Source organism: Sus scrofa, chromosome 7, assembly GCF_000003025.6.
Source record: "Sus scrofa isolate TJ Tabasco breed Duroc chromosome 7, Sscrofa11.1, whole genome shotgun sequence".
NCBI classification, from domain to species: domain Eukaryota; kingdom Metazoa; phylum Chordata; class Mammalia; order Artiodactyla; family Suidae; genus Sus; species Sus scrofa.
The window spans coordinates 40,706,101-40,732,830 of NC_010449.5; the positions used below are offsets into that span (position 1 = coordinate 40,706,101).

General features: G+C 48.3%; 1 protein-coding gene across 1 annotated transcript in view; it reads right to left on the reverse strand.

The window, feature by feature from the left end:
* Positions 1 to 26,730, reverse strand: part of CLIC5 (chloride intracellular channel 5) — a 124,974-nt gene that overhangs the window by 23,057 nt on the left and 75,187 nt on the right. The window contains 1 exon segment of the mRNA NM_001198923.2: positions 20,930 to 21,036. Coding sequence (NP_001185852.2) covers positions 20,930 to 21,036 — 107 coding nt within the window.

Below are 26,730 nucleotides of genomic sequence, written 5' to 3' on the forward strand. Positions count from 1 at the left end.
GCCCCACCAGCAGCATATGGAAGTTCCCAGGCTAGGGGTCAAATTGGAGCTGTAGCTGCTGGCCTACACCACAGCCAACAGCAATGCCAGATCTGAACCATGTCTGCAACCTACACCACAGCTCACAGCAACGCCAGATCCTTAACCCGCTGATCCAGGCCAAGGATCAAACCTGCATCCTCATGGATCCTAGTCGGGTTTGTTAACCACTGAGCCATGATGGGAACTCCAGGTGAGGAAGTTTAAATGACAGACTCCACTGTTCTTCCAAGACGAGGCCAGTAAATGATTCTTGACTCCCAAGGCAGCATTCAAGTCTTAACAAGCATGGTGGACTGGAATCCAGGACACCGTTGGATGCCTCCTATCATCCTGGTCAAGATAATCACTGAGTAAATAGGGCATCTTCATACAGATGTCCAGAGGGTTCCAGAGGATTTGTCTGGGGCAAGAGACAGATCTGTCCAGCTTCCTTCTCAGGCCCTGGAGGGGATTATTGTCAACGATACTTTCGTTTAGACAGCTCCACAAATCCACTTTCTATTTGCCCTCTGTTCAGAAGTATAATTCACAACAATGACAAACAACAACGACACATGTTTATCTTTAGGAAAGGGGAGTCTTTAGCAATGACTTGCCTGTGTTTACAACACCAGCAGGGTAAAAGAATTAATTCAGCGTTCTCCAGCACGCCTTTCATACGTTGTCATGTTAAAGTATGAAGAGAGGTATGGACGCAAGAGACAATTCCAGATTCAGATAACTGGCTAAATCTCCTAAGAGCCACAGTAAATTTGAAGAGAAACATTATCGCTTAGCTCTTCCCAAGGAGCTTTCCGTGCATGCCCACCGTCTGTCCCAAGTAAGCTCCCCACATGTTTATTTATCAACAGAGGAGAAAAGGAGACAGGGAGAGACTGATTCTGAATGGAGCCAGAGGAACTGCAGAAACTCACCAAGGAGGGTGAAAACTAAGCTGGAGCCGCCAAGAGGGAATGTGTTCCCCATTAGGGAGCCGGCCTTGACTTTAGCGACGGGCAGGTGGCGCCCCCTGCTGGCCTCTCGACAAGAAAACTTCCGCAACTTCTACAGCAAACATGTATGTGTGTGTTTTTTATTAGGCTTTCCAGAAACTCATAAATGATTGTAAAACCCATTGTGCTAATAGGAAGAGCGACATAAATGCTGACTGAAATTATTAATGCTGGTTGTAGTTTATGCAGCGATTGAATCGGGCTGAAAACTGGGAGGTTTTCTCTTTTATGGCGACTAATAGGTTATTTTTAAGTGTCAGGCCATAGATTCGGTTGCGGTGCTGATGTTCAAACATTTGGAATGAGGTGGTCAAGGGAGAATCTAACTTCTTCAGTCATCTGTTCTAGCGTTTAAACCTATAGACTTTTCCTTCTCAACTCTCAACCCCTTCAGACAGGCCAAAATGATTTAACCACATTTTGTCTTGCTTCATCCTCAAAGGGCCACCTCTTACGTAAGCACCATTAACAAATTTTAAAAACAGCCACCCTGCCATCACAGCTCTGTATTTAAATGATGGCTGGTTTTAGTCATTTTGTGATTATCCTGTAAATTCTTTTCCAGTTGCCCATTCTTTTATTTTCTAAATAGGTATCCATGGAGCGCCCTCTGGGGGCCAGGTTGGGAACTCCTGGTCCCCCATGGATTAGGATTCTCTGGCGAAGCGGAGTCAAGCTGGGATTGTTGGGTATGTAGCAAAATATCCATGGCAGTTGTTCCATTAGTATTTGTTGTTTTATGAGCTGATTGGATCCCAGTTTCCTCAATGACCTACCCTCCCTTGTTCAAAAACTCAGCACCACGTGCATTTTCAATAATGGACTGTATTAAATGCATAATGGGCACTGATCACATGCACAGACCCAGGGACCTGCTGCCTGTGTTGGGACCCTGGTTCTGCCACCCACACACTAGCTTAACCTCTTGTGTCTCGTTTTCCTCATCTGCAAAACTGAGACCACAGCACAGCACCCCCTACAGGGCGGCCACGAGTAACGCCTGCAGAGGGCCAGCAGGCAGTAAGTGGTCATTTACATGCTGTGTGCAATGAGCCTGATGTAGAAGGATCAAAGCTATCAAACAGCTAATTAATTCTTAGAGCTGCAAGGAAAACAGCCTGCTTGATAAATATTGTGCTTGACTCATCCTCTGCCCCAAGGAAGCCCCCTGCACGATGAATTATGCTGTCTTTTTTTTTTTTTTTTTTTGGCGTGTTCAGCTGGTTCTTTCACTCTGACTCTGCCGCCGTGACCACAGTCTCACCAGAATGAGCCTTCTTCCTAACAGTCATGCAATGAGGCAAACTTAGAGGCTAAGTTGAGCAGGGGTTGCTGGGGGGGGGGGATGATACTTTTGCAGAATTTCCCAGATAGGCCAAAATTAGACCCCTCCTTGTTCAGAGCACATCTCTGGGTACCCGTCCTTACCACCACCACCACCACCCACGGCTTACAGTCTGGGGGAGAAACTATCCACCCAGTGGTTTAACTTTTACTAAACAGCTTTTACTACATGTGGCCATGTGGCTTGCATCTTCTAAAGTTTGAAGTAAGAGTGTCGTGGATTAAATATGCAAAATTATACTTCTGCTTCCTAAAATATAGATGGGGTAATGATTCAGATTTGGTCAACCCCAAGGGAGAATTTGAAATAGTATGCTTTTTTTTTTTTTTTTTTTTTGCATGGCTAGATCATATATGTTCACCACAGTTTTTTTTTTAAATCGGCTTAAGTTGAAAGTGAATTATATGCAAGAATTAATTTTTACCTTCTTTCTTACTAAAATTACCCAGATTTTTTTCAAAGTAACAGCCTTTTGGGTCACAAATACTTATCTTTCCAGACTCCCAGACTAGAGGAGGCCAAATGATCAAGTTCTTGCTAATGATATGTAAGTGGAAATTGATGGATATGCTTCCGGGGAAGAAAAGACAAGACACAGCTGGCACTGCCTGGAACTCAGAGGTAATGTCTGGAAGTGGAGCAACTATCTTGTGACATGAGGATGAGAGTCCCTCACTAAAGATGGAGAATCAGGGGCTCTATGGAAATGGATCCATGACTTCTTCAAGAACTACAATGGCCTGGAACTCTCTCCTCTCCAGACTTCTTGTGACATGAGCAAAGCAAATTCCTATGAAGAAGTAAACATTTAGAAAGAGGGCTCAGAGTGGGGCATGGCATATATTACAAGGCTCTACAGGTTTCTGCTAAGCAAAATGAAATATTTGCTTTAGCTTCTGTGACCAGGTTTCTATTATATGCAGCCAAACACGACCTTTGCCAATACACATAAATATCACCAGTATTTCATTATTACATTATTATTCTAGCACCTAGGGCAGTGCCTGGCACTGAATACGTATTTGTTGAAAGAATGAGTTGTTCGGTGGGATTTGAGGAAAGGTGAGAGACCCTACAATATGACTCTGTGCCTCTCTGTGCTTATGCAACTGGCTCCCTGTCCTTAGAGGACCCATGACAGTTCCTTTCCTGGTGTGACGAGAGTGCCTGGTTTCTGGGGGACGGAGGCAGGGATTCCGTTTGTTTGATCTGGCCTGGACCTCTGCAGGGTCATCAGAGCCAAACAAGGGGAAGAGGCCACTGCCAATCTGGACCCCTCTGCCAAGTGACACAGGCGGAACGGAGGCCTGGGCCAGACCTGAGAATGCTTTGCTTTGAGGTCCCCGCCATGGAAACAAAACACAGCAACTGTCAAGGCAAACGCCAGTGGGCATGTGCCCATCAGGGGCAGAGCTGGGTGTGGGGACCTGGGTAATCGCAGGGCTAGACCTGCTTCGCTGGAATGTTCAGGAAGGGAAGGGGTCCTGGACATGGGACCAGAGAAACGCATTTCTCATCAGGGTCCAGATCATTAAATGTTTTTTCGACAAGGGGTTCCTAGAAAAATAATGTGACCTCTGGCTTCTGGCTGGAAGAACACTAGAATTTACTCATGTGTTTACTCCTCTGACTCTTGGTGATGTTTCACCTCTAACACCAAATATAATGTCCCTTGAAAATCGTTATAAAAATGAGGGTGACAAGAAAAATACTGCCTGAGCCAACACCACCACTGCCACGCTGACAGCCTTCACGAGGGGAGCTGTTCAGATTTTTACACTCTTATCAATTGATTTTTTTTTTTCTTGTCTTTTCTAGGAACACACCCACGGCATACGGAGGTTCCCAGGCTAGGGGTCGAATTGGAGCTGTAGTCACCGGCCTACACCAGAGCCACAGCAACGTGGGATCCGAGCTGCGTCTGCAACCTACACCACAGCTCACAGCAACGTGGGATCATTAACCCGCTGAGCAAGGCCAGGGATCAAGCCCCCAACCTCATGGTTCCTAGTCAGATTCATTAACCACTGCACCATGACAGGAACTCCTTATTGATTGATTTTAAATGAGATTCTTCTTTTTTTTCCTCCCACCAAGAAACTAGATTTAATATAACAGAGGTTATAAACGCATTACGTGTTCCCAGCTGAAACAGTTCTAAGCAGAGAGCATCATAAAATTTGAATGGAGACAGAGAAGTTTCCGAGGCAATCAAGAGAAAAGGGGGCTGGACAGTGAGACAGGCTTAAAGGTGGGTGTTGGGCAGGCCAGAGAAGGATGCAGTTGGAGGGAATGCTCCCAACAGGGATAAGACCAGGTCAGCCCTTCCAGCCTCTCTCAGTACATGAGCAGACAGGGTAGGGGTGTCTTGAGGTGTTGGGATGTGGCTCCTTTATTCGTTTAGCAAATGTTTACTGCGCATGTGCTCTGGGCTAGCTGCTGAGCTGGGCTCCAGGGATGATGACGATGCTAAAAGAGATAAAGGCAACTTGTTCCCATGGAGACGGCTACCTAGACCCTACATCCCAAAGCTCCCTCCTGGACCAGCAGCATCAGGACCACCTGGGAGCCCTCAAGCCCCACCCCGGACCCATGGTTTCAACATCTGCATTGTCACAAGACTCCTCCCCCGACACCCACCCTGGGCGGGGGGCGGGAGGGGCGGGGGGATTCAAACATCTTTTTGGATGATTTGGAAAATTGTCTGGATAGCAAGGCAAACAAAATGAAATGCTACCTGACACTTAAGTCCTAGACATATGGTTCTCTTTAGTTGATGTGGCTACCCAGGCTAAACTGTCCAATAGGCTGGAAGTGGGTTAGAATGCCTTCTAGAAAGACAGTTCTAGAGGAGAGTTTTAAAGAAAGCTGGAGGTGATTTTGTTGTTGTCATTTTGTTTTTTGTTTTTACAACCATCCTTGCCATATCTGGAAGTTCCCAGGCTAGGGGCTGAATCAGAGCTGCAGCTGGGGCCTACACCACAACCACGGCAATGCCAGATTTGAGCTCATTTGTGCCCTCTGTTGCAGCTTGTGGCCACACCGGATCCTTAACCCACTGAGCGAGGCCAGGGATGGAACCCCGCATCCTCCCAAACGTTATGTCAGGTTCTTAACCTGCGGAGCCACCACGGGAACTCTGAAGGCTAGAGGGTTTAAAGTCAAAGCTCTGTGCAGCCACTTTGTTCTTCAACAGATTAATCTTTTCTAAGCTGCTGATACCCACCAGACTGGATTTAACCGCTGGTTTCAGTTCCTCTATTTTATGATTACTGGTTTGTAGCAAAAGCGTTTCAAAGCTGAGAAATGCCTGGTGTGCCCCTGTCCATCCCTGGCTCCCTTATGTCTTCTGACCAGTTTACTGATGCTTCAGCTTTTCTGGGGTGAAATCAAAGAATGGTGTCCATCTCATCTGGACAAGATGGCAACAGATTTGACAGGGGGTATTCATAAACGGGGTGTCTGACGTTTGGGGTAGAGGGTTCAGCTGCCACCTGGACTTCACATCTTGTCATGTTCAGCCCCCAGCTCGACCACATATGGGGAACCCATTCTGCAAGTTCCCCAATGAAGACGAGGGATTTTTCCCTTAAAGCTTCGTTCTAATCACAGACAGAGGGACTATGCGCGTGATCGCCGTCTAAACCAACTACACTTCTGACCAGTAGGCGCATCACGAAATGTAGACACCTGCACCCTTCTGTGGTCTAAACACTGGGCTTAACCATCACATCCTGTCACTGAGACAACCTTGTGTGCAAGCACATTTATTTCCCGCATGAATTGATCTATGACTGTTTATTTAAGGAGACATGCAATGGCTTCTGCTGATGCATAGAAACATCAGAACACACACAGGCTGTGAGAGAGAGAGATAGTGTGTGTGTGTGTGTGTGTGTGTGTGTGTGTGTACACAGAGGGAGAGACCGAGTTTCCATGTGCAGCCTGCACCAGAGGTGCACAGGATAAGGTAACGGGTAGCCAGAGGTGAAGGAGCATTTAACTTGTGTTCGAATTAGTCGTTTAATGTTCCTTTATTCCCTGGGCCTTGATGGGAGGCCAGGCCAGGCCAGGCGAGCTCGTTCTGGTCAGACGGTGGGAAATTCCAGCACACGGAATGGTGTTGGTGGTCTCCGCTCGGCTGCCGGGAGCCCACACAGCTAACGCGGCTCCCTCCACTAAGGACGGCGCCCACCCACGCAGGACCCTCCTCCCCCTCCCACCCCTCCCGGGTCTGCCCCCTTCACCAGCCTCGACACCACCAACCGCCTTCCTGATGGCTGCCCGAGGAATCATTTCAGGAGCAGCACTTGTGCAATGACTGATACAGTGGGCCAGCCGCTGCCTCGATAACAAGCCAAATCAAAGGCCCTCTGGAAGGATGTCCTGGTAGGTGCCAGAAGGGACGGTTCGCACCCCCCCCCACTTCCGCGACAGCCTCGCCACGGCGTCTGAAAAGACCGCCCAGCATCCCTGCCCGTCGCCACACCTCGGAGGTGGGTCGTACTGAGTCTGGGTTGTTTTTCCCGGTAAGAATGTTGATCAAAGCAAAATGTTAACCCAACCAACAAACAAACAAAACACCCTGAGTTGGCCCTGTGCACGCAGGGGTGGCCAAGGAAGGCAGCCTGAAGGGTTCCTTTATGACCAGAGGCGTTTTTGAAACAAGACAGCAGTGGCTGCTTTATGAGGAAGTGGGCAGACAGTCCCCTCGTTATCCTTAGTGCCCTGGTGGTCCAGGGACCACCCGGGAGCCTCCCTCGTGATAGCAGCTGGGGCTGGGCTCAGGCCTTCCTCCAGGGAACCTGTTGTCTGAGGTGACACCCCTATCCCCCTCCCACTCCCCCCACCAAAGTACAGGTCTGGGTTTCCTACAGAAGAAACCTGGAATCCCAAAGCCACCTCGGTGACCTCTGTCTCTGAGCAGGGGGATTAGAGCGCACACTCCCAGTACTTTGTACTTGTTGCCCTGGCCTGCACCTCAGAGCAGAGGCTGAATGAGGGGGCTCGCGCCCCCATCCCCGTGGGAAGGTCTGGCCTCCAGCCTGGGCCCACCTGACCTGGGGTTGAGGGTGGGGAGGGAGGAAGGGGTAAAGGAAGGAAGCGCCTGTGATGGAAACGGCTTGGAATAATAAATGCACACACTGGCTTCTGAACGCGGCTCGCCACATCCTGGGGAATCTGGAAAAACGCTCCTCCTTGCCTCCCACCACCCCCTCCACCCCACCCCCACAGCCGTTGGCTTTCATGAGGCTTTAGGAGAAAGCACGGCAGCTTTGATAGTCAGGGGCTTGTTAGTTCTGGGCTAACAGCCCTCCCGGGGGCTGCTCTGACTCCTTTCAAACACTTTCCTATTTTAGGTCAAGGAAGTTCATAAAAGCAAAGACTGGAGGTGCTGGAAGGAGGGGGGCAAGGCAGAAAGAAGCAGCTGGCGATGTTCCCCAGGCAGCCAGCGACCTCTGGAGGATCCCCCGGGGCCTGGTGCACATGGCCCACCCTGGGTGCAGGCGACAGATAAAGGAAGGTGGCTTTGAACTCTCAAAGGAGATCTGGTCCCTTCTGGAACCCCCAGATAAAGCTTAGGCATAACTCAGTCCCTGGATGTAGAAGATGCTTGAAAGTCCACAGGCCTTACACTAAAATCCACCTGTCTCCAGGGCTGATTCCTCCACCTGCCAGAAGAGGGCAGCACGTGCTTCTATGTTACTGAGAAGCTGGGCCGCCAGGTCCAAAGGGTGAGCACCAGGGAATTCAGAGGAGGACTGGTGAAGTGAACAGCAGCAGCAGTAATAGCCATCACCTACTAGTGTCTGCTGTGTGCTGGGAACTGTCCCCCTGAGTGCTTTAATGCGCTCATTTAATTAACATGACTCTGCAAGAAAGGGCGCTGTGACAATCTCCATAGTAGAGAAGAGGAGGCTGAGAGGTACAGACACGAAGAGAACTTGCTGTTGCAGCCTGGGACTGCCTAGGCCAGAACTCCGCAAATCCAAGCCCAGGTGCCAAATCCAGCCCACTGCCTATTCTGCACTGCCCTCGAGCCAGGAATGGGTTTTACATTTTTGGAAGGTTGGAAAGTCCAAAAAGAAGACTTTGTGACCCTTGAAGACGGTATAAAATTCAAATCTCAGTGTCCGTAAATGAAACTGAGTTGGAACCCAGCCCCGCCCATTTGTTTGCATGCTGTCTGTGACGGCTCTATTGTTCCAGTGGCAGCATGGAGCAGTTGCGACATCCTGTATTGCCTGAAACGTCTAAGTTTGCCAACCCTGAGCTAGGAGATAAGCAGTGCTTGTTTCCAGGCAGGAACAAGGGGAAAGTACAGGAAACAGAGCGGACGTGACACTTTCCTGGATATGGGGTTGGGACAGCCATCCTGGAGGGATCTGGAAGCTTGTTGACTTTGATTCACTCTCTTTCCAACAGGGTAGCTCAAGGCCAAGCAGAAGGGAGGGTCTGACATTTCATCGCATAGCCTCTAGGAAGTAACAGAATGTTGGACTGAATAATGCCATTTGCAGCAACATGGATGGAACCAGAGACGCTCATACTAAGGGAAGTAAGTCAGAAAGAGAAAGACAAATACCAGATGATATCACTTATATCCGGAATCTAACATACGGCACAGATGAACCTATCTACAGAGAAGAAACAGACTCGTGGACTTGGAGAACTTGTGGTTGCCAGCGGGTTGGGGGAGGGATTGGGATGGGCTGGGAGTTGGGGGTTAGTAGATGCAAACTATAGCATTTGGAGTGGATGAGCAATGAGATCCTGCTGTAAAGCACTGGGAACTCTATCTAATCCCTTGTGATGGAACATGATGGAGGATAATGTGAGAAAAAGAATGTATATATATATATGTGTGTGTGTAACTGGATCACTTTGCTATACAGCAGAAATTGACAGAACATTGTAAATCAACTATAATAAAATTCTTTTAAATAAATTAAAAAGGCAAAATAAAATAAAAACATTTTTTAGATTAAAAGGGGGGGCGTAGCTATGGGAGAGAGTTCCCGTTGTGTCTCAGCAGTAACAAACTGGTATCCATGAGGATGCAGATTTCATCCCTGGCCTTGCTCAGGGGGTTAAGGAACAGACTCAGATCCCGAGTTGCTGTAGCTGTGGTGTAGGCCAGCAGCTGCAGCTCTGATTTGTCTCCTAGCCTGGGGAGCTCCATATGCTGCAGGTTTGGCCCTAAAAAAAAAAATAAAATAAATTAAAAGGGCTATGGGAACCACTCTCCCTATTTCATCAAGACTAAGAGGCACATTTTTTCATATTTGACATCTTTGAAATCAGACTGTGTCTGACCATCAAACTCTTAGAGCTTAAGTGAAAGCACTTTTTTGTTTCCCTGAAGGCACGGTTTGTTTCTTAGTGGTACTTAAAGTGAGAGCATCCTGTGATAGGGGGCCACTTAGATTAGGCAAAGGTCTAGGCTCTTTTTGTACCCTTCCACTCGATGGGACACTCTGTGCTTTAGCTAGACACCCATTCTACAGATTGTAAATTTCTGAATACCGAGCGGAGGTCTGTAAGCCTCAATTTTCTCTATATCAAATGGGGATGGTTTTGTTCAGTATATTTACCCAAAGGTCTTACAGATTTCTTAAAAGGAGTGAGGGGCGTGTGCTGGAGAGAAGACACGTAGAGGTGGGGTAGGAGGAGCAGAGCCGGCTGCAGGAGGAGTTGAAAAGCAGGGCTAAGCTTGAGTGGACAGGAGCCCCAGAGAACAAGGCAGGGAAAGAAAGGCGGCCAGTGCTATGGACAGATTCTTCTTCCACCAGCATCAGCCAGGAGTATGGTCCACTGCCGAGCGGCGGGGCGGGGGGCACCTCTTAGAAGAGAAAACAGGAGGAGTTCCCCATGTGGTTCATCGGAAATGAATCCGACTAGGATCCATGAGGATGCAGGGTCCATCCCTGGCCTCACTCTATGGATTAAGGATCCGGCATCGCCGTGAGCTGTGGTATAGGTCACAGACGCGTTGCTGTGGCTGTGACATAGGCCGGCAGCTGTAGCTCCGATTCAAACCCTAGCCTGGGAACTTCCATATGTCAAGGGCACGGCCCTAAAAAAAAAAAAAAAAAAAAAATGAGAAGAGAAAATAGGAACCAACTGAAGTTTCGGGCTGAGGCTGAATGGAGGAGAGCGACAAGGAAGGAGTAAGGAATCCATCCAGCGTGGTTTGCTGCCTTTCCTGGGGCTCCGGGAGTCAGTGGTGGAAAAGGAGGCGGGAAGAGAGGAATCGATGTGATGATAACCTGGACAAAGCCCTTCAATCACATTTCCATCGGGCAGGACTGACCAGCCCAGTGATGCTTTGAGGTCACCAAGCTTTTTGGATACCCAGAGAGCCTGCTTCACGATACGAGGCTGTGACTGTCAATTTGCTCAGAATAAACCTGGGGAGACCACAGCCTGCTTCTAGGTCCCAGGAAGTGAAACTGCTGCCACAAGCCTCAGGAAGAAGGAACCCTTGGTCCTCATGTGTGTATGTATTTATTTACTTTGTCTTTTTAGGGCCGCACCCATGGCATATGGGTGCGGCCCTAAAAAGACATGGCTTGGGTCCCAAGCTAGGGGCCTGATCGGAGCTGTAATTGCCGGTCTACATCACAGCCACAGCCACATGGGATCCGAGCCACATCTGTGACCTACACCACAGCTCACGACAACACTGGATCCTTAACCCACTGAGCGAGGCCAGGGATGGAACCTGACATTCTCACGGAGATGTCAGGTCCTTAACCTGCTGAGCCACAGTGGAAACTCCAGGGCAAATATTTTAGCAGGAGTATGTTAGCCAATCCAAGGGTCTTCCATAGGTGGAAAGGGGTACATTTTTGCAAAGACAGTGCAGGGGGCCCATTGGCCAGGATAAAAAAGGCATGATCCAAAAAAATGAAAACTCAAAAAACATCCAAAGAAAACAGAAATTCAAAAAGATATCTGCACCTTCACGTTCACTGCAGCATGATTTATAACAGCCAAGACATAGACACAGCCTAGGTGTCCACTGATGGATGAATGGATAAAGAAAGTGTATGTATACGAACATATATATACACACATAAATAAATACATGCACACACAAAGGAATATTATTCAGCCACAAAAAGAAAGAAATCTTTTTTTTTTTCCCCCCTAGGGCCGCTCCCGTGGCATATGGAGGTTCCCAGGCTAGGGGTCTAATCAGAGCTGTAGCCACCGGCCTATGCCACAGCCACGGCAACGTGGGATTTGAGCCGTGTCTGCAACCTACACCACAGTTCACAGCAATGCCGGATCCTTAACCCACTGAGCAAGGCCAGGGATTGAACCTGCAACCTCATGGTTCCTAGTCGGATTCATTAACCTCTGAGCCACAATGGGAACTTCAAAAAGAAAGAAATTTTGTCATTTGCAACAACATGGATGGACCTTGAGGGCATTGTGCTGAGTGAAATAAATCAGACAAAGACAAATATTGTGTGATCTCACTTATCTGTGGAATCTAAAAACAAAACAGGCTGACAAAACACAGAGCTCATAGATGCAGAGCACAGACTGGTGCTCGCCCAAGGCAGAGGGAGGGAGGGTAAGGAAAACGGTGAAGGGGGGAAGTTTCCTCTGTGGCACAGCGGAAACGAATCCGACTAGGAACCATGAGGTTGTGGGTTCGATCCCTGGCCTCGCTCAGTGGGTTAAGGATCTGGCGTTGCCGTGAGCTGTGGTATAGGTCGCAGACGCAGCTCAGATCCCACGCTTCTGTGGCTCTGGTGTAGGCTGGCAGCTGTACCTCTGATTAGACCCCTAGCCTGGGAACCTCCCCATGCTGTGGGTGTGGCCCTAAAAAGACAAAAAGACAAAAAGGGGGGGGGTAAAGGGGGCCAAAAGCTACAAACTTCTGCTTGTAAAATAAACAAGTCCTGGGAATGTAAGGTACAACATGATAACTATCATCCATAATAGCGTATTGCATATTTGAAAACTGCTTTTTTAAAAAGTCTTAAGACGTCTCATCACAAGAACAAAATTTTGTGACTATGTATTGTGATGGATGGAAAGAAGACTTACTGTGGAGAGCATTTTGCAGTGTATACAGATATCGAATGGTTACGCTGTACACCTGAAACGTATGTGTCGATGATACCTCCATTTTTAAAAAAGAGAGAGAGGGATTCATTGGGGTTTTGGATCAACAGATACACGCTATTATACATAAGAGAGATAAACAACAAGGACTTACTCTATAGCACAGGGAAGTATATTCAGTATCACGTAATAACCTATTATGGACCAGAATCTGAAAAGAATATATATGTATAACGGAATCCCTTTGCCGTACACCTGCAGAGTGGATGGTAAATCCACTATACTAATGAATCAATCCATTCATTAACTGCCTGTTGGATTTATCCCCTCCTGCATTACTGATGCCATGGATGAAGGCTGGTCTAGGCCACGCATGATTGGGTTGCAAGGAAGGTGAATACATAGAGACCTAGAGTGCGGATAATTATTGTCAGAATTTGTCTATGAAGAAGATGAAGAGAGAGAGGCTGAGAAAGGCAAAGGCAGGCTGTCCCGAGTCTCTGAAATAACGGAGAGGAGCAGGCAAGTTGGTGACCCAGGCCAGAGATCTCAGGGCTCTTCTGGAGAAGATGAGATGAGAAAAGAAGAAAATGGATGTCAGCAGCAGCGAGGGCAGGGGTGAAGGCGAGACGGGCGGCAAGGGCTGCAGCTCAAAGGGTGGGTGAAGCCAGAGAAGTCCCATCAGCAGGAAGTCAGCGGGCCTGGACTCTAAGAGAACCAGAAGGGCCATCACGGAAGGGAGGGGACCAAGAGAAAGACAATAAGCTCTCCTATGACTACCACGCAAGCCCCTATCAGGAATACTTGTCACTCTCCTGGGAGGTTGGTTTGCTTGCTTTGATCTTGACCAGGGTCTGGTGGTCTGCTGTCTGTCCCTGTCAAGCAGCTAGACACTGGGAGCTACTTTTCCTTTTTATTTTTTTTTATTTTGCTCTGAGCTCATTTTATGATGCACCTTGTTTTTCTTTCTCACCTTCACCTCCTCCTAGTCTACGTTGCTTTGTGTTGTTTTATGTGTCCCTGTGAGTGGCTATAAAAATCTTGCCGGTAAAAGTGGAGTAGGCATTTTCAAACAGGAAGAAAACTCCCAAGACAAATTCATACAGAGGCGGAAATGAGAGAGAAAGCCAGACGGGAGCGGGTGGGGGTGGGGGGTGGGGTGAGGAGAGGGATTTCCAAGGAAGCTTGAACTTGAATGACCAAAATCATCCGAATTAGGAAAAACACCACTTAGCACAGAAATAGGTGGTATGGGCAGCCTGTGAGAGGTGCTTTAAAAAGGAATGTGCAAACGTGGGAAGGAAGAGCCACCAGGCTGCATGTGACATGTGACATGTGTTCAAAGAGGTGGGACTGGAACTTTTTAGGCTTCTTAGCAGGGCAAGAGAGCCCCGTGGACGTGGGCTTGGGCACAAGACTGAAGGAAGGAAGATTCGAACGTGGACAGAGCAGGAGGAACGCTGGATTCTTGTCATCTGTCACAGGCACGTGCCAACCAAAAAGGAAATGGGGAGAAGAACATGAGAATGTGACACGTGCCAACAGGACTATTAACTAGATCTAGGGACACGCAATAGGGCTGGAGGCATTAAAAGAAGACTTTAAAAATGGCCAACAGGAAGGGCGAACTAAAAATGCACATGCGATCCAATCGTTAATGGCCTGGAACCTGCAATATGTACCAGAACATGAAATTAACCAGTAGAATAGACAGGACTCGAGCAGTAGGAAGAAGAGAGGTTGTGAAAAAGAGAGTGAACTGTAGTATTTATGCCTGGATTAGAGTAAGGAGGGAAAGTGAATTTCGTGAAAGCAGAGGCATGTGGCAGAGGTTTTTTACAGTCTGTTCAAACAGCAGCTTGAGGGTAAAAAAATGCAAAATGCATATTCCAAGAGAGAAGCCCGCGGGGGGGGGGGGGGGGGGGGGGGCAGCACAGGGGACAAGTTAAAGGAAGGTGTGAAAGAAACCCCTTGAGGGAAGGGGTACACGGAGGCGTCAAACTGGTGTCCCAGCTGCAGAGGGAAGAGCAAGCGTGGGGTCTGGGAGTGAGGGGACCCAGAGCTGCTGAGCCTGGGGGCTGCCGCAGGGTCTTGGGTCTCCTGGGGTCTGTGTGTCACGGTGACATCTCAGCGGATGAGGAATGGAGCAGCACCAAGAAGCAAGGGTTCCCAGAGAGAGAGGAAGGGCGTTTGAGATGGAGACCACCAGCCTGGCTGATGGTGGCCTCTGCCAGGTGGAGGTGGGATGCTGGACAAGGACAGAGCTGGCTGCTGCTAACACCAGGCTGGTTCCCGGACATGCCAAAGGTGGGATGGAAGAAGCTTGTGCCCCCCCCCACAATCCTGCTTCTCTATAAAAACTTTCAAGACTGAACAGATGAAATATACCCTTTTCCCCACTGGATTGAAAAACTAATATGAACTCTTCTAGACAAATCTAAATGCTCTCTCATCTCAAAGACAATCTTCCTCAGGCCACGTGGGTTCCTGCTCCCATTCCCTGGGGTCTCCCACGGCACCTCCGCCTTCCATGGGGAAGGGCCCATGGCCCTGCTCAGCCTGGCTCTCCTGTTGTGCAGGGTCTGAGCGCGATGAGAACTGATGCGGATGAGGGAGGCGGTCAGAAAAGGGTGCCTGAGGATGCTTCCAGAAAGCTGAACACAGCAGGCCAGGTCTCCCGTGACCTCTGTGCGGTGTTTTACACCACAGGTCAGCCTTCTTCCTAGAGCTTTCCTTCTTCACCTTCACACCCTCCCCACTCAACTCACTGCTGGGTTTTTTTTTTCCCCTTTAAAATGCGAAAATGCTCAGCATCCCTGATTACTAGAGAAATGCAAATCAAAACTACCACGAGATACCACCTCGCACCAGTCAGAATGGCCATCATTAATAAGCCCACAAATAACAAATGCTGGAGGGAGTGTGGCGAAAATGGTGAGTCTTTTTTAACCTTCCTTCCTGCTCCTCCCCCTCTGATCCCCCCAATCCCACAGACAGGGTCCTCCTTGGGTGTCATTTCTACAGCTCTCCTCTTGTCACTCATGGACTCCCCCGGGTACCAAAAATCCATGGATGCTCAAGTCCCTTCTATTAAATGGTGTCAGACAGCTGGCCCTCTGAATGGAAGATTGGGCACCGTGGACAAGGGGAGCGACTGTACAGTTTGGAGAAGAGGGAAATACACCAAAAAAGTGAGAAACCAACATAAACCCATAGGAAAGACACTACATGGGTGGGAGATTTAGAAGAGCGGGTTAGGGGTCAAAAGAGGAAGAGCTGAAGCAGCAGTTTCTGATGCCAGTGTTTGTGTTCGTCTCACTCTTGCTCTTGCAGTATCAATAAGCAAAGGTAACATTTAATGAGCATTTACGACGTGTCAGGCACTAGGCTAAAGGATTTACAAGCATCGGCTTATAAATAAATGACTGTATTACAAACCTTGGGAATGCTATTAGGGGCTGTGCTGGGGAGATAAGGAGACTGAAAGTATTATTATTATTACTGTTTTTTTTTTTTTTTGTCTTTTTGTCCTTTCTAGGACTGCTCCCGCGGCATATGGAGGTTCCCAGGCTAGGGGTCGAATGGGAGCTGCAGCCACTGGCCTACACCAGAGCCATTGTAATGTGGGATCCGAGCCGCATCTATGTCCTACACCACAGTTCGCAGCAATGCCGGATCCTTAACCCACTGAGCAAGGCCAGGGATCAAACCTGCAACCTCATGTTCCTAGTCGGATTCGTTAACCACTGAGCCATAACGGGAACTCCTGAAAGTATTATTAGGTATATTTTACAGGTACAGAAACTGAGGCTCAGGGAGAAGAAGTCTCTTGGGGAAGGTCACATAGCTGGAAGTGGCTGATCTGGGATTCAAACCCAGGTCAATAACTGCAGGTATATATGTTTCACAGTCCCCGTGGATGCTTCATTCATTGAAGACAATGATTTTGTCTCACTTGTCTTGGCAACTCCAGAGCCTAGCCTGGTACCCGGGATGCAAGAAATTCCCTTCAAACATTAGCTCAGATCCACTCCACGCAATCCGTGTTTGTTGAATGAATAAGTGAATGACTGAATGCACAAACTAATGGACAGGTCTCTCCTGGGCCAGCTGTGGACAGCTCCCCCAGGGATGGAGTCTGGATCCCAGTAGTTGGGGTCTTCTGAGGACTGGTGAATAGGGAAATTTTGAATGAAATTTGATCCATCAAATAGAACCAAATCATGGTCTGGGTTTTTTGATGCTTTAATGTTGAGCAGGCAGGAAGGGATCAAGAAGACAGCTGGTGCATGTGTGTGTGTGTGTGTGAGCGCACGAGTGTGCACACTGGGGCATTACGTGGAGCGACGGTTCTGCTCAAGAGAAAAAAAAACTGAAAATGCAAAAGGGACAATCTGAAGAAAGGATTTGGAGAAAGAAATGCAGAGATGCAGACGCAGATAGCATGTCAAAGGAAGCCCGGGGCTGATGCTCATGACCTTGCAGAGATCTGTGAGCACAGCCCTCAGACAAAGCAGAGACCCATGGGGTGTGGGCAGGCGGCTGTGTGGGGCAGGGCCGTGGGGCGGGTTCTGGAAGCCCAGCACCGCAGGGAGGTGAGTGTCCACATAAGGATAGCCCCCAGGAGCCCAGGCTGCTGGCCTGTGGAGCCTAAGGGCTTGTGGACACAGTGGGCTGACGGTAACTGGGGGTGTGGGGTGGGGGAGGAAACGTGCAGGGGGTGGGAGGGGAAGCTACAGTTCCAGGGAAGGACAAACGTGGCATCTTGTTTTGCTTTATTTTGTTTTTAATTTTTTTTATGGCTGCATGAAGCAGGAACTATTGTGTCAAATTTATTTTATTTTATTTTTCCTTTTAGGGCTGCACCTGTGGCATATGGAAGTTTCCAGGCTATGGGTCAAATTGGAGCTGCAGCTGCCCGCCTACACCACAGCCACAGCAACACTGGATCCGAGCCTTGTCTTCGACCTTCACCACAGCTCATGGCCATGCCAGATCCTTAACCCACTGAGCAAGGCCAGGGATGGAACCTGCATCCTCATGGATACTAGTCAGGTTCTTAACACGGAGCCACAATGGGAACTCTGTAGCATCCTGTCAAAAGGCAGGAGGGAACAAAGGACTGTCATCTGGAGGACAGGCCATCGGGGACCAGAGAAACGCCAGTGCTTTGAAATGTGCAAAGGAGTCAGGGGCAAAACCCATCCCAGAGAAAAACAGGGTGAAACAGAAGATGCAGAAAGAATGCAAACTGGAGAGTCCTGGGTTTATACAAAACTGATACACAGTGTTGAGTGGAAATGGGTGCTTTGGCTTTGGGGGCAGGAGAACTATAAATATGGATCCAAGGACAGTACCGCTCAGAACCCAAAAAGTCTGGAAGGCTCAGCTGCGAGCATCTTTCTTCAGGTGCTTTGACAGCTATGATGGAAGATGTTCGATGCTGAGAAGCAAGGATGCTGGACATGGAATCTGAAATCTGGAATTGAGAGCCAGCTGGTTTCCTGTGGGCAGAGACGGGCCACTGTCCTCTCACTGCCCCTGTGTCTGTATCCTGGCGAGCATCGGGGCTGCCCTTTGACGCCATGGCTGTGGGGGCTGCCTTAAAGTCCTGGGGCTGCACCAAAGCACCACAAAACGGCGTGGCTTCAAATACCGGAAATCTATCCTCTCACAGTTCTGGATGCCAGGAATTTGAAATCCAAGAGTCACAGGGCAGCACTCCCACCAAAAGCTCAGAGGCAGATGCTTCCTGGCCTCTTTCAGCTTCTGGTGGCCCCTTGGCTTGTGGCTGCAGCACTACGCTCCATGCTCTGTCCTCCCACCCCCACCCCCAACCCTCTATCTCTGTGTGTCCTCTTTTCTGCTTGTGGCTGCAGTGCTGTACTCCCTGCTCTATCTTTACTTCCCTAACCCTGTCCCCAACCCCCGTTTCTATGTGTCCCCTTTTCTTCTTATAAGGACACCAGTCACTGGACTGAGGAACACACTAAATCAGGATGCTCTCATTTCAAGACCCTTAACTCAGGACATCTGCAAAAAACCTACTTTATTTATTTATTTATTCATTCATCTATTTATTTATTTATTTGTTTTTAGGGCCACACCTGTGGCATATGGAAATTCCCTGGCTAGGGGTTGAATCGGATCTGCAGCTGCCAGCCTATGCCACAGACACGGCAATGCCAGATCCAAGCCGCATCTGGGACCTACACTGCAGCTCAGGGCAACACCAGGTCCTTAACCCAGTGAGCAAGGCCAGGGATCAGACCCAAATCCTCAGGGATATTAACCAGGTCAAGTTCTTCTAAACCAAGGTCCACTTCTAAACCAAGTCACATTCTGAGGTCCCGGGTGTGGAGACAGCTCTCCACCCACCACAGGTGCCCAATGGCAATAAAGCAAGAACCCTGAATAAATTTCAAAAAAAAAAATTTTTTTCTTTAGGGCCACATCCACAGCATATGGAGGTTCCCAGGCTAGGGGTCAAATAGGAGCTGCCGGCCTACACCATAGCCACAGCAACGTCAGATCAGAGCGTATCTGCAACCTACACCACAGCTCACAGCAATGCCAGATCCCCAACCCACTGAGCAAGGCCAGGAATCGAACCTGCAACCTCATGGTTCCTAGTAAGATTCACTTCCACTGAAGGAACTCCATAAATTTCAAATATTTGACATGTGCTTCTCCTTTTCTGGTCCTTAAAAGACCACTCTCCCCATAGTGCCTCACCCACAGGATAAAGTCCAGTCCCCCAGCTGGCACTTCTCCTGGTCTCTGTTGCTGGAGTTTTCTCACGCTGTCTACATCCTCCACCCTGTATTCCTGGCCAACCGGTTCCCTCTGAATCATTATAACCCCATTGAAACCCCTTCAGGAGACCTGAAGACTAATTCTTCCTGCTCTGAACCAGATACTTTTGCCAGATACTCTTTCCTCCTTCCGAAGGCAGCTCATCAGCCTTCAGCCTCCCTGCAATTAAGCCATCTTTTACCTCTTGTCTTGTTATTTGACTCTTTATCATTTTAAGCCTTTCTGCACCAGTCAGACCTCCAGGATTAGGTTATTGTCTTTTTCTAGTTCTTTTATTATTATTATTATTATTATTATTATTATTACTATTACTATTATTATTATTATTATTATTATTATTATTTTGGCCATACCTGTAGCATGTGGAAGATCCCAGGTCAGGACTGAACTGACACCACAGCAGCAACCCAAGCTGCTGCAGTAACAACGTCGGATCCTTAACCAGCTGAGCCACAAGAGAACTCCTCTAGTTCTTTTTTAGTGTCTGGTTTTGTGCCTGGCACAATCCAGGTCTGCAGGGATTGAATCATTTACTTCTCACTGCACCAACAACTGTCCTGCCAAAATTTCTTCTCTTTTTACCTCCTGCATGGCTACCTGTCCCGGTCACCTTGGGCCGGAGAGATGCTTTTCTTCTCTGAGTGCCTGGAGCAGTTAGCTCCAAAATAGTCCAAATACATAGACCACCTTGCTAGGATCCAATGCATGTTCATCTGATGTACCTTTACTTACTCGCTCATTCATAAAACTCAGGAAGCGCTCTTCAACCAAACACCATTCATTCACTCATTCATTCATGAAGTCTCCATGATGCCCTTGCTCTGTCTGGCTCAGAGCTAGACTCCAGGCTCCAGCCTGAAAGGTTGTCTCAAGGCCCCATTTGGAGGGCAAACAAACTTGCTCATCCTTCTCCTTTTCCTCACCAGGACTCACACAATTCTTCAAGTTTCACTCATGCTCAATTGGATGGTTCCATTCGAATTGCTATAGCTCACGCTTATAGGACCATGTCAAACGAGGGACTAAAAGCGTGGCTCGCTTAAATGAGGGGCTTAAACCCATCCAAGAACTCACCACGAGAGAACCAAGTCTGGGTTCTATGGCCAACACTAGAAATTAAGGGCCAGAAGGAGAAGGCGCCAAGCTTTGAGAAGAAGCTTTTCAGCATCCTCTGGACTTGCCATAGGACAGATGGTAGAGGGCTGGGATCTGCCTTAATGTTCCCCACTGGGGCAACTGCATTGTCCCACGAGGGCCTCTAGTCAACTCCCTGCGAAGTCTTTCAGGGACCAGCAGGAAGCTGCATTGTGCTGTTGCAATCAGGACGTCCTGCGAGCACAGCAGGATCATGAACTTAGGACCAGCGGACAGCAGTACGGCCAAAGCAGGACCCTCTGTGCAGTGTATCACAATGTGAATTAAGGCTCACTGCCCCTTTCTCCAGTTCCACAGGAAAGCCCACTGGCTTTTTCTCCTGCACCTTCCAGAAAGCAGGACCTACCTCCTCTGTCAAGGGGGCCTCTGGGTGAGCAAATAAAAGCATTGATTCCAGGTGCTTTTCTGACCTGAGTGTCTGAAGATGTTCTGGGCCACGGACAGCACGGCTGCAGGGGGCGGAGGGGAGTGGTCTGGGTGGGAGGGAGCCACTCACCAGCGTTGCTCTGCTGCTTCGTATTTTTGATGTAGGCGGAGAACTTGGAGAAGATATCGATGCCCGCTGTGTTGGATTCCCGGTGTTTCGCCGCCAGTCTGGGGTACCTGGAACGGAAGGCCAGGGTTATAGCCTCCGTAAGAACATGAAGGTCCTTTAAGGGAGAGCTTATTGCCATCACAATGACCAACACTCCTGTTTCTAGGTGGATCTACAATTTTTTTTTTTTTTTTTTTTGCTTTCTAGCAGCTCATGGAGGTTCCCAGGCTAGGGGTCTAATTGGAGCTGTAGCTGCCGGCCTATACCACAGCCACAGTAACATCAGATCCGAGCTACATCTGTGATCTGCACCACAGCTCATGGCAATGCCGGATCCTTAACCCACTGAGTGAGGCCAGGGATTGAACCCACAACCTCATGGTTCCTAGTCGGATTCGTTTCCACTGTGCCTTGACAGGAACTCCTGGATATACAAATCTTTAGGGGTTTTTCTAACCCATCCTTTAGGGAGGGTGGGCACTTGAAACCTGAGTTCAGAGATAGAAGAAAACAGTCCAGTAAGATGAGGAGAACCGCCTGGCATGCGGGCAGGGGGTGGACACAGTCTGGGGGCAGGGAATCAGCGCATCATCCAGAGGGCCCAGTCCTGGAACCACCAGCAACGATGCAAAATTCATATTGAAATTCTGAATGAGTTTGCTTCTTTATCAGGTGGGGTCCCTGACACTTCCCTAACCCATGTTAAAATAACCATCCACTGCCAGGTTAGCGATGACAGCCTTAGCTGGATGGAGCTAATTCTGGGAGCAAGGAGGTGCCATGCATCTTGGCACAGAGGCCCAGAAACCATCTCTTGAAAGGAAGGCTACCCATGGACCTCTTTTTTGTTTGTTTGTTTTTTGTCCTTTTAGGGCCACATCTGCAGCAGCATATGGAGGTTCCCAGGCTAGGGGTCGAATTGGAGCTGTAGCTGCCAGCCACAGCCACAGCCACAGCAACGCCAGATCCGAACCGTGTCTTCGACCTACACTACAGCTCACAGCAGCACCGGATCCTTAAACCACTGAGCAAGGCCAGCGATCAAACCTGCGTCCTCTTGGATTCGTTTCCCCTGAGCCATGACGGGAACTCCTGGTCCTCTTCTGAAATACCTTTCACACACATTTTTTTTTTTTTTAATTTTTACGGCTGCACCTGCTGCATATGGAAGTTCCCAGGCCAGGGGGGTTCGACTCAGAGTAAATCTGCAACGTACCCCACAGCTTATGACAACGGCGGATCCCTCACCCACTGAGCAAGGCCAGGGATTGAGCCTGCATCCTCACAGACACTACGTCAGGTTCTTAACCCACTGAGCCACAATGGGAACTCCCACACACTTCTTATTTGTGTCTGGGAATAAGATGTAGAAGTTACCAGGCTCCATCAGTCGGATGAGTGTTTTCAATTGTTTGATTTCCAGGCTTTGAGATAGATTTTCAATGATCCAGCCCCTCTCTTTCACACATTCTTTCATTGCGAAGCCACGAAAGTCTAAGAGGCAACCTGGGGCAAACAGTCCTAAGACTGTTTCCTATTGGCCTTGAGATTAAATGATGTACCCCTGCTCATGGGGGGAATCTGTGGCTTTGACCTCACTGGCACCATCAAAACGAGCCATTCTGATGTTCAAAAAATATTGTTTCACAAATATTTGACATGATGGTCAAGGGTGGGAGGAGATGGGGGGCAATTGCTGGGTTATCCTCATCAGAGGTTATGGACCTTTGTGATCTCTGAGTGAATAGCGGATGGTGAGCCATATGGTTGCTCTATATGTAAAATGAATTTTTTTTTCTTTTTAGGCCCACACCCACGGCATATGGAAGTTCCAAGGCAAGAGTTCGAATTGGAGCTACAGCGGCTGGCCTACATCACAGCCACAGCCACGTGGGATCCGAGCCACATCTGCACCCTACACCACAGCTCACGGCAATGCCAGATCCCTGACCCAATGATCGAGGCCAGGGATCAAACCCACATCTTCACAGTTATGCGTTGGATTCATTTATGCTACGCCACAACAGGGGCTCCATAAAATGCATTTTTTGGTTTATTGTTTTAAGTAGTTGAACCCCAAAGCTTTTCACAAGTATTTGTTGTTCTTCTTTTCTTTTTTTTTTTTTTCCTGCTCCTTCACTGACCTATTAGTTAGGACCGTCCACTTGCCGTTAGGTGGCTATTTAATTTCAGATATAGCCATTGGATGAGTCCTGGCAAGTCACAGGTTCCAGCCCTCTGCCCTCAGGCAGATAGGGAGACGTTATCATCCTCATTTTATTCACAATAAACAACTGGGGACTAGATAGCTTAGATGACTAGCGAGGGACCACGAGAGCCCCATTTCTGGGCCCTGGAGCAGTGATCTTGCCACTCCATCACATCACGCCTCCAATATCAGCAAAAGCTGACCTGTGCTGAGGGCCTGTTCTGTACCAGACACTATTCTAACCCGTTTGCATGAATTCATTGTCTGCCACTCACAAGTGCCATCTTCAGCTTCATTTCCCACAGGAGACAAAGGAGGCACAGGGCTGCTAAGCAATAAGCCTAAGCTTTCGTGGCCAGGAGGCAGACACAGGAGTCCAAACCCAGGCAGTTTCACTTTGGAAGCCCAGCTCTTAAGGTTCACGCCCAGTGGCCTCTCACTGACTCTCCTGTTTTCCCTCAAAGCGCTCAAACACTGTGGAGCTGAGCTGAGCACCGTGGAGGAACTCCCTCCATCTACCAGGAGGGGGCGCTCTGCCCAGGTTCTGCACTCAGGTTCTTCCTGAGTACCTGGGGACCATCAAATCTTCTGCTCGGACTAGGGGCACAAAGCAAGGGTTCCTGTACCCTCTCAGGTGATCTTCCAAGACATGGAAAGTCATTCTTCTCTAATTCGGCTTTCTCACATAGAGTCTGGCAGGCTCTTAGAGTTGAATGCCTTACATTAGTATGAATACATACCAAGTACTCCTTCTTTTCGCTTGATACGGTACTAATGGAGGAGTTCCTGTTATGGCTCATGAGTAACAAACCCGACTTGTACGCATGAGGACTCAGGTTCGATCCCTGGCCCCGCTCAGTGAGTTAAGGATCTGGCATTGCTGTGAGCTGTGGTGTAGGTCACAGACACAGCTCAGATCTGGTGTTGCTGTGGCTGTGGTGTAGGCTGGCAGCTACAGCTCTGATTTGACCCCTAGCCTGGGAACTTCCATGTGCCGCAGGTGTGGCCCTAAAAAGACAAAATAGATAGATGATGGATAGATAGATAGATAGGCAGACAGACAGACAGACAGATAGACAGACAGACAGACAGACAAACAGATAAGGTAGACAGACAGACAGACAGACAGACAGATAAGGTAATAATGTAAAGACAGTGAGTGGGGCCTAGAAAAATGCATTTTTTCATTTGGCTATGTTGGGTTTTGTTTGTTTGCTTTATGCCGTCATTTGCTCAGATCTCCGGTAATCTGACCGTTTCTTCAGTGTGGGCCAAACACGAGTGGATGGTACCAAATCCAAGATGGGCAACAAAAGGCCCTGTGTTCGGAGAGACCATGGCAGTGCCATCCTGTTTTAGAAGCACTGTGCTTCATTGGGACTTGGCTTCTTAGCATCATGTCCCACCTGAAGACTGTTCTTAGGAAAAGTGCATCTTTAAATATTAATCTCACAGATACTGGTAACCAGATTTGGGGCAGCTAAGGTCCAGGATTTTTTTTTTTTTTTTTTTTTTTTTTTGTCTTTTTGCCATTTCTTGGGCTGCTCCTTCGGCATAGGGAGGTTCCCAGGCTAGGGGTCTAATCAGAGCTGTAGCCACCAGCCTACACCACAGCCACAGCAACTCAGGATCCGAGTCGCCTCTGCAACCTACACCACAGCTGATGGCAACGCCAGATCCTTAACCCACTGAGCAAGGCCAGGGATCGAACCCGAAACCTCATGGTTCATAGTCAGATTCGTTAACCACTGAGCGACGACGGGAACTCCCAGTCCAGGATGTTAAGTGCTTTTATTTTAGCTGCAAATTTACAATACATTTTAAGTCTGCAAATAAGTGGGTCCTAGGGCACATTTTGTTTCTCTCGAAGGCTAGCAAATAGTGCTTCATTTATAGAAACATCCTAGAAATAAGGCTGTGATACCATCTGGTGACAGTCAAAGAGCAATTCCTCTAACTTAGTGAGCGAACTACGGCCTGTGGACCAAATCCAGCCCATCATTTGTTGAAGTATCTCCCATTAGCTAAGAATAGTTTTTATATGCCACTCTTCCTAATCCATTCATCTGTCAATGGAGATTTAGGTTGTTTCCATGTCTTGGCTATTGTGAATAGTGCTGCAATGAATATACAGGTGCCTGTGTCTTTTTCAAGGAAAGTTTTGTCCGGCTATATGCCCAAGAGTGGGATCGCTGGGTCATATGGTAGTTCTATGTATAGTTTTCTAGGGACCTCCATGGTGGTTGTATCAATTTACACTCCCACCAACAGTGCAGGAGGGTTGCCTTTTCTCCACACCCTCTCTAGCATTTGCTCTTTGTGGGCTTATTAATGATGGCCATTCTGACTGGTGTGAAGTGGTACCTCATAGCAGTTTTGATTTGCATTTCTCTAATAATCAGAGATGCTGAGCATTTTTTCTTGTGCTTGTTGGCCATCTGTCTATCTTCCTTGGAGAAATGTCTATTCAGGTCTTTTGCCCATTTTTCCATTGGGTTGTTGGCTGTTTTGCTGTTGTTGAGTTGTATAAGTTTGTATATTTTCGAGATTAAGCCCTTGTCAGTTGCATTGTTTGAAACTATTTTCTCCCATTCTGCAGGTTGTCTTTTTTGTTTATGGTTTCCTTTGCTGTGCAAAAGCTTGTCAGTTTGATTAGGTCCCATTGGTTTATTTTTGCTTTTATGTCTGTTGCCTGGGGTCCTTTTTTACTTCTTTCCTTCCTTCTTTCCTTCTTTCTTCCTTCTTCTCTCCCTCCCCCTCTCCTCCTCCCTCTCTTGCTTCTTTCCTTCTTTTCTTTCTTTCTTCCTTTTTTTTTTCTTTATTTGGCTCCCCCCAGCACATGGAATCCCCAGGCCAGCAATCAGATCAGAGCCGCAGTTGCAACCTACATCACGGCTGTGGCAGCACCAGATCCTTTAACCCACTGTGCTGGCCTGGGAATCCAACCTGCATCTCAGTGCTACAGAGACGCCACCAATCCTCATTGCGCCACAGCAGGAACTCCAAGAAGGACATTATCTCATGATGTGTGAAAACAATATGAAAGTTATTGAAACACAGTCACATCCATCCATTTACATATGGTCTATGGCTGCTTTAACTCTACAAGAAAGGAATTGTGATGGAGGCTATGTTGCCCACAAAGTCAAATATGCTTGCTATCTGATTCTTTCCGGAAAAGTTTGCCAACCTCTGCTCTAACTAATGAAAATTCTCCACTCCGTCTTTAAGATATCTGAGTTCAAATGCATCCATCTTAGACAGGCACTTAAGCTTCATTCTGGGAAGTAAACCAGCTGGCCTCTCATCAAAACAACTTTTTAAAAGTAGTAGCAAAAAAATAAAATACGATGGCAAGACGGAAGTGCTCTGACTGGCCTAGGGTCCCAACTGATGTCTTACCAATTGGCCATAGGCCACCACGCCACCAAACAAAAAGACACCATACATTTAAAGCAACATGCGGCAGCACCTAACAGGGGCCAGGCTCTGGCTCCAGCATGGAGGGGACCCTGGAGAAAGAGATAGACAGTCCTCCTGTCCTCATGGGGTG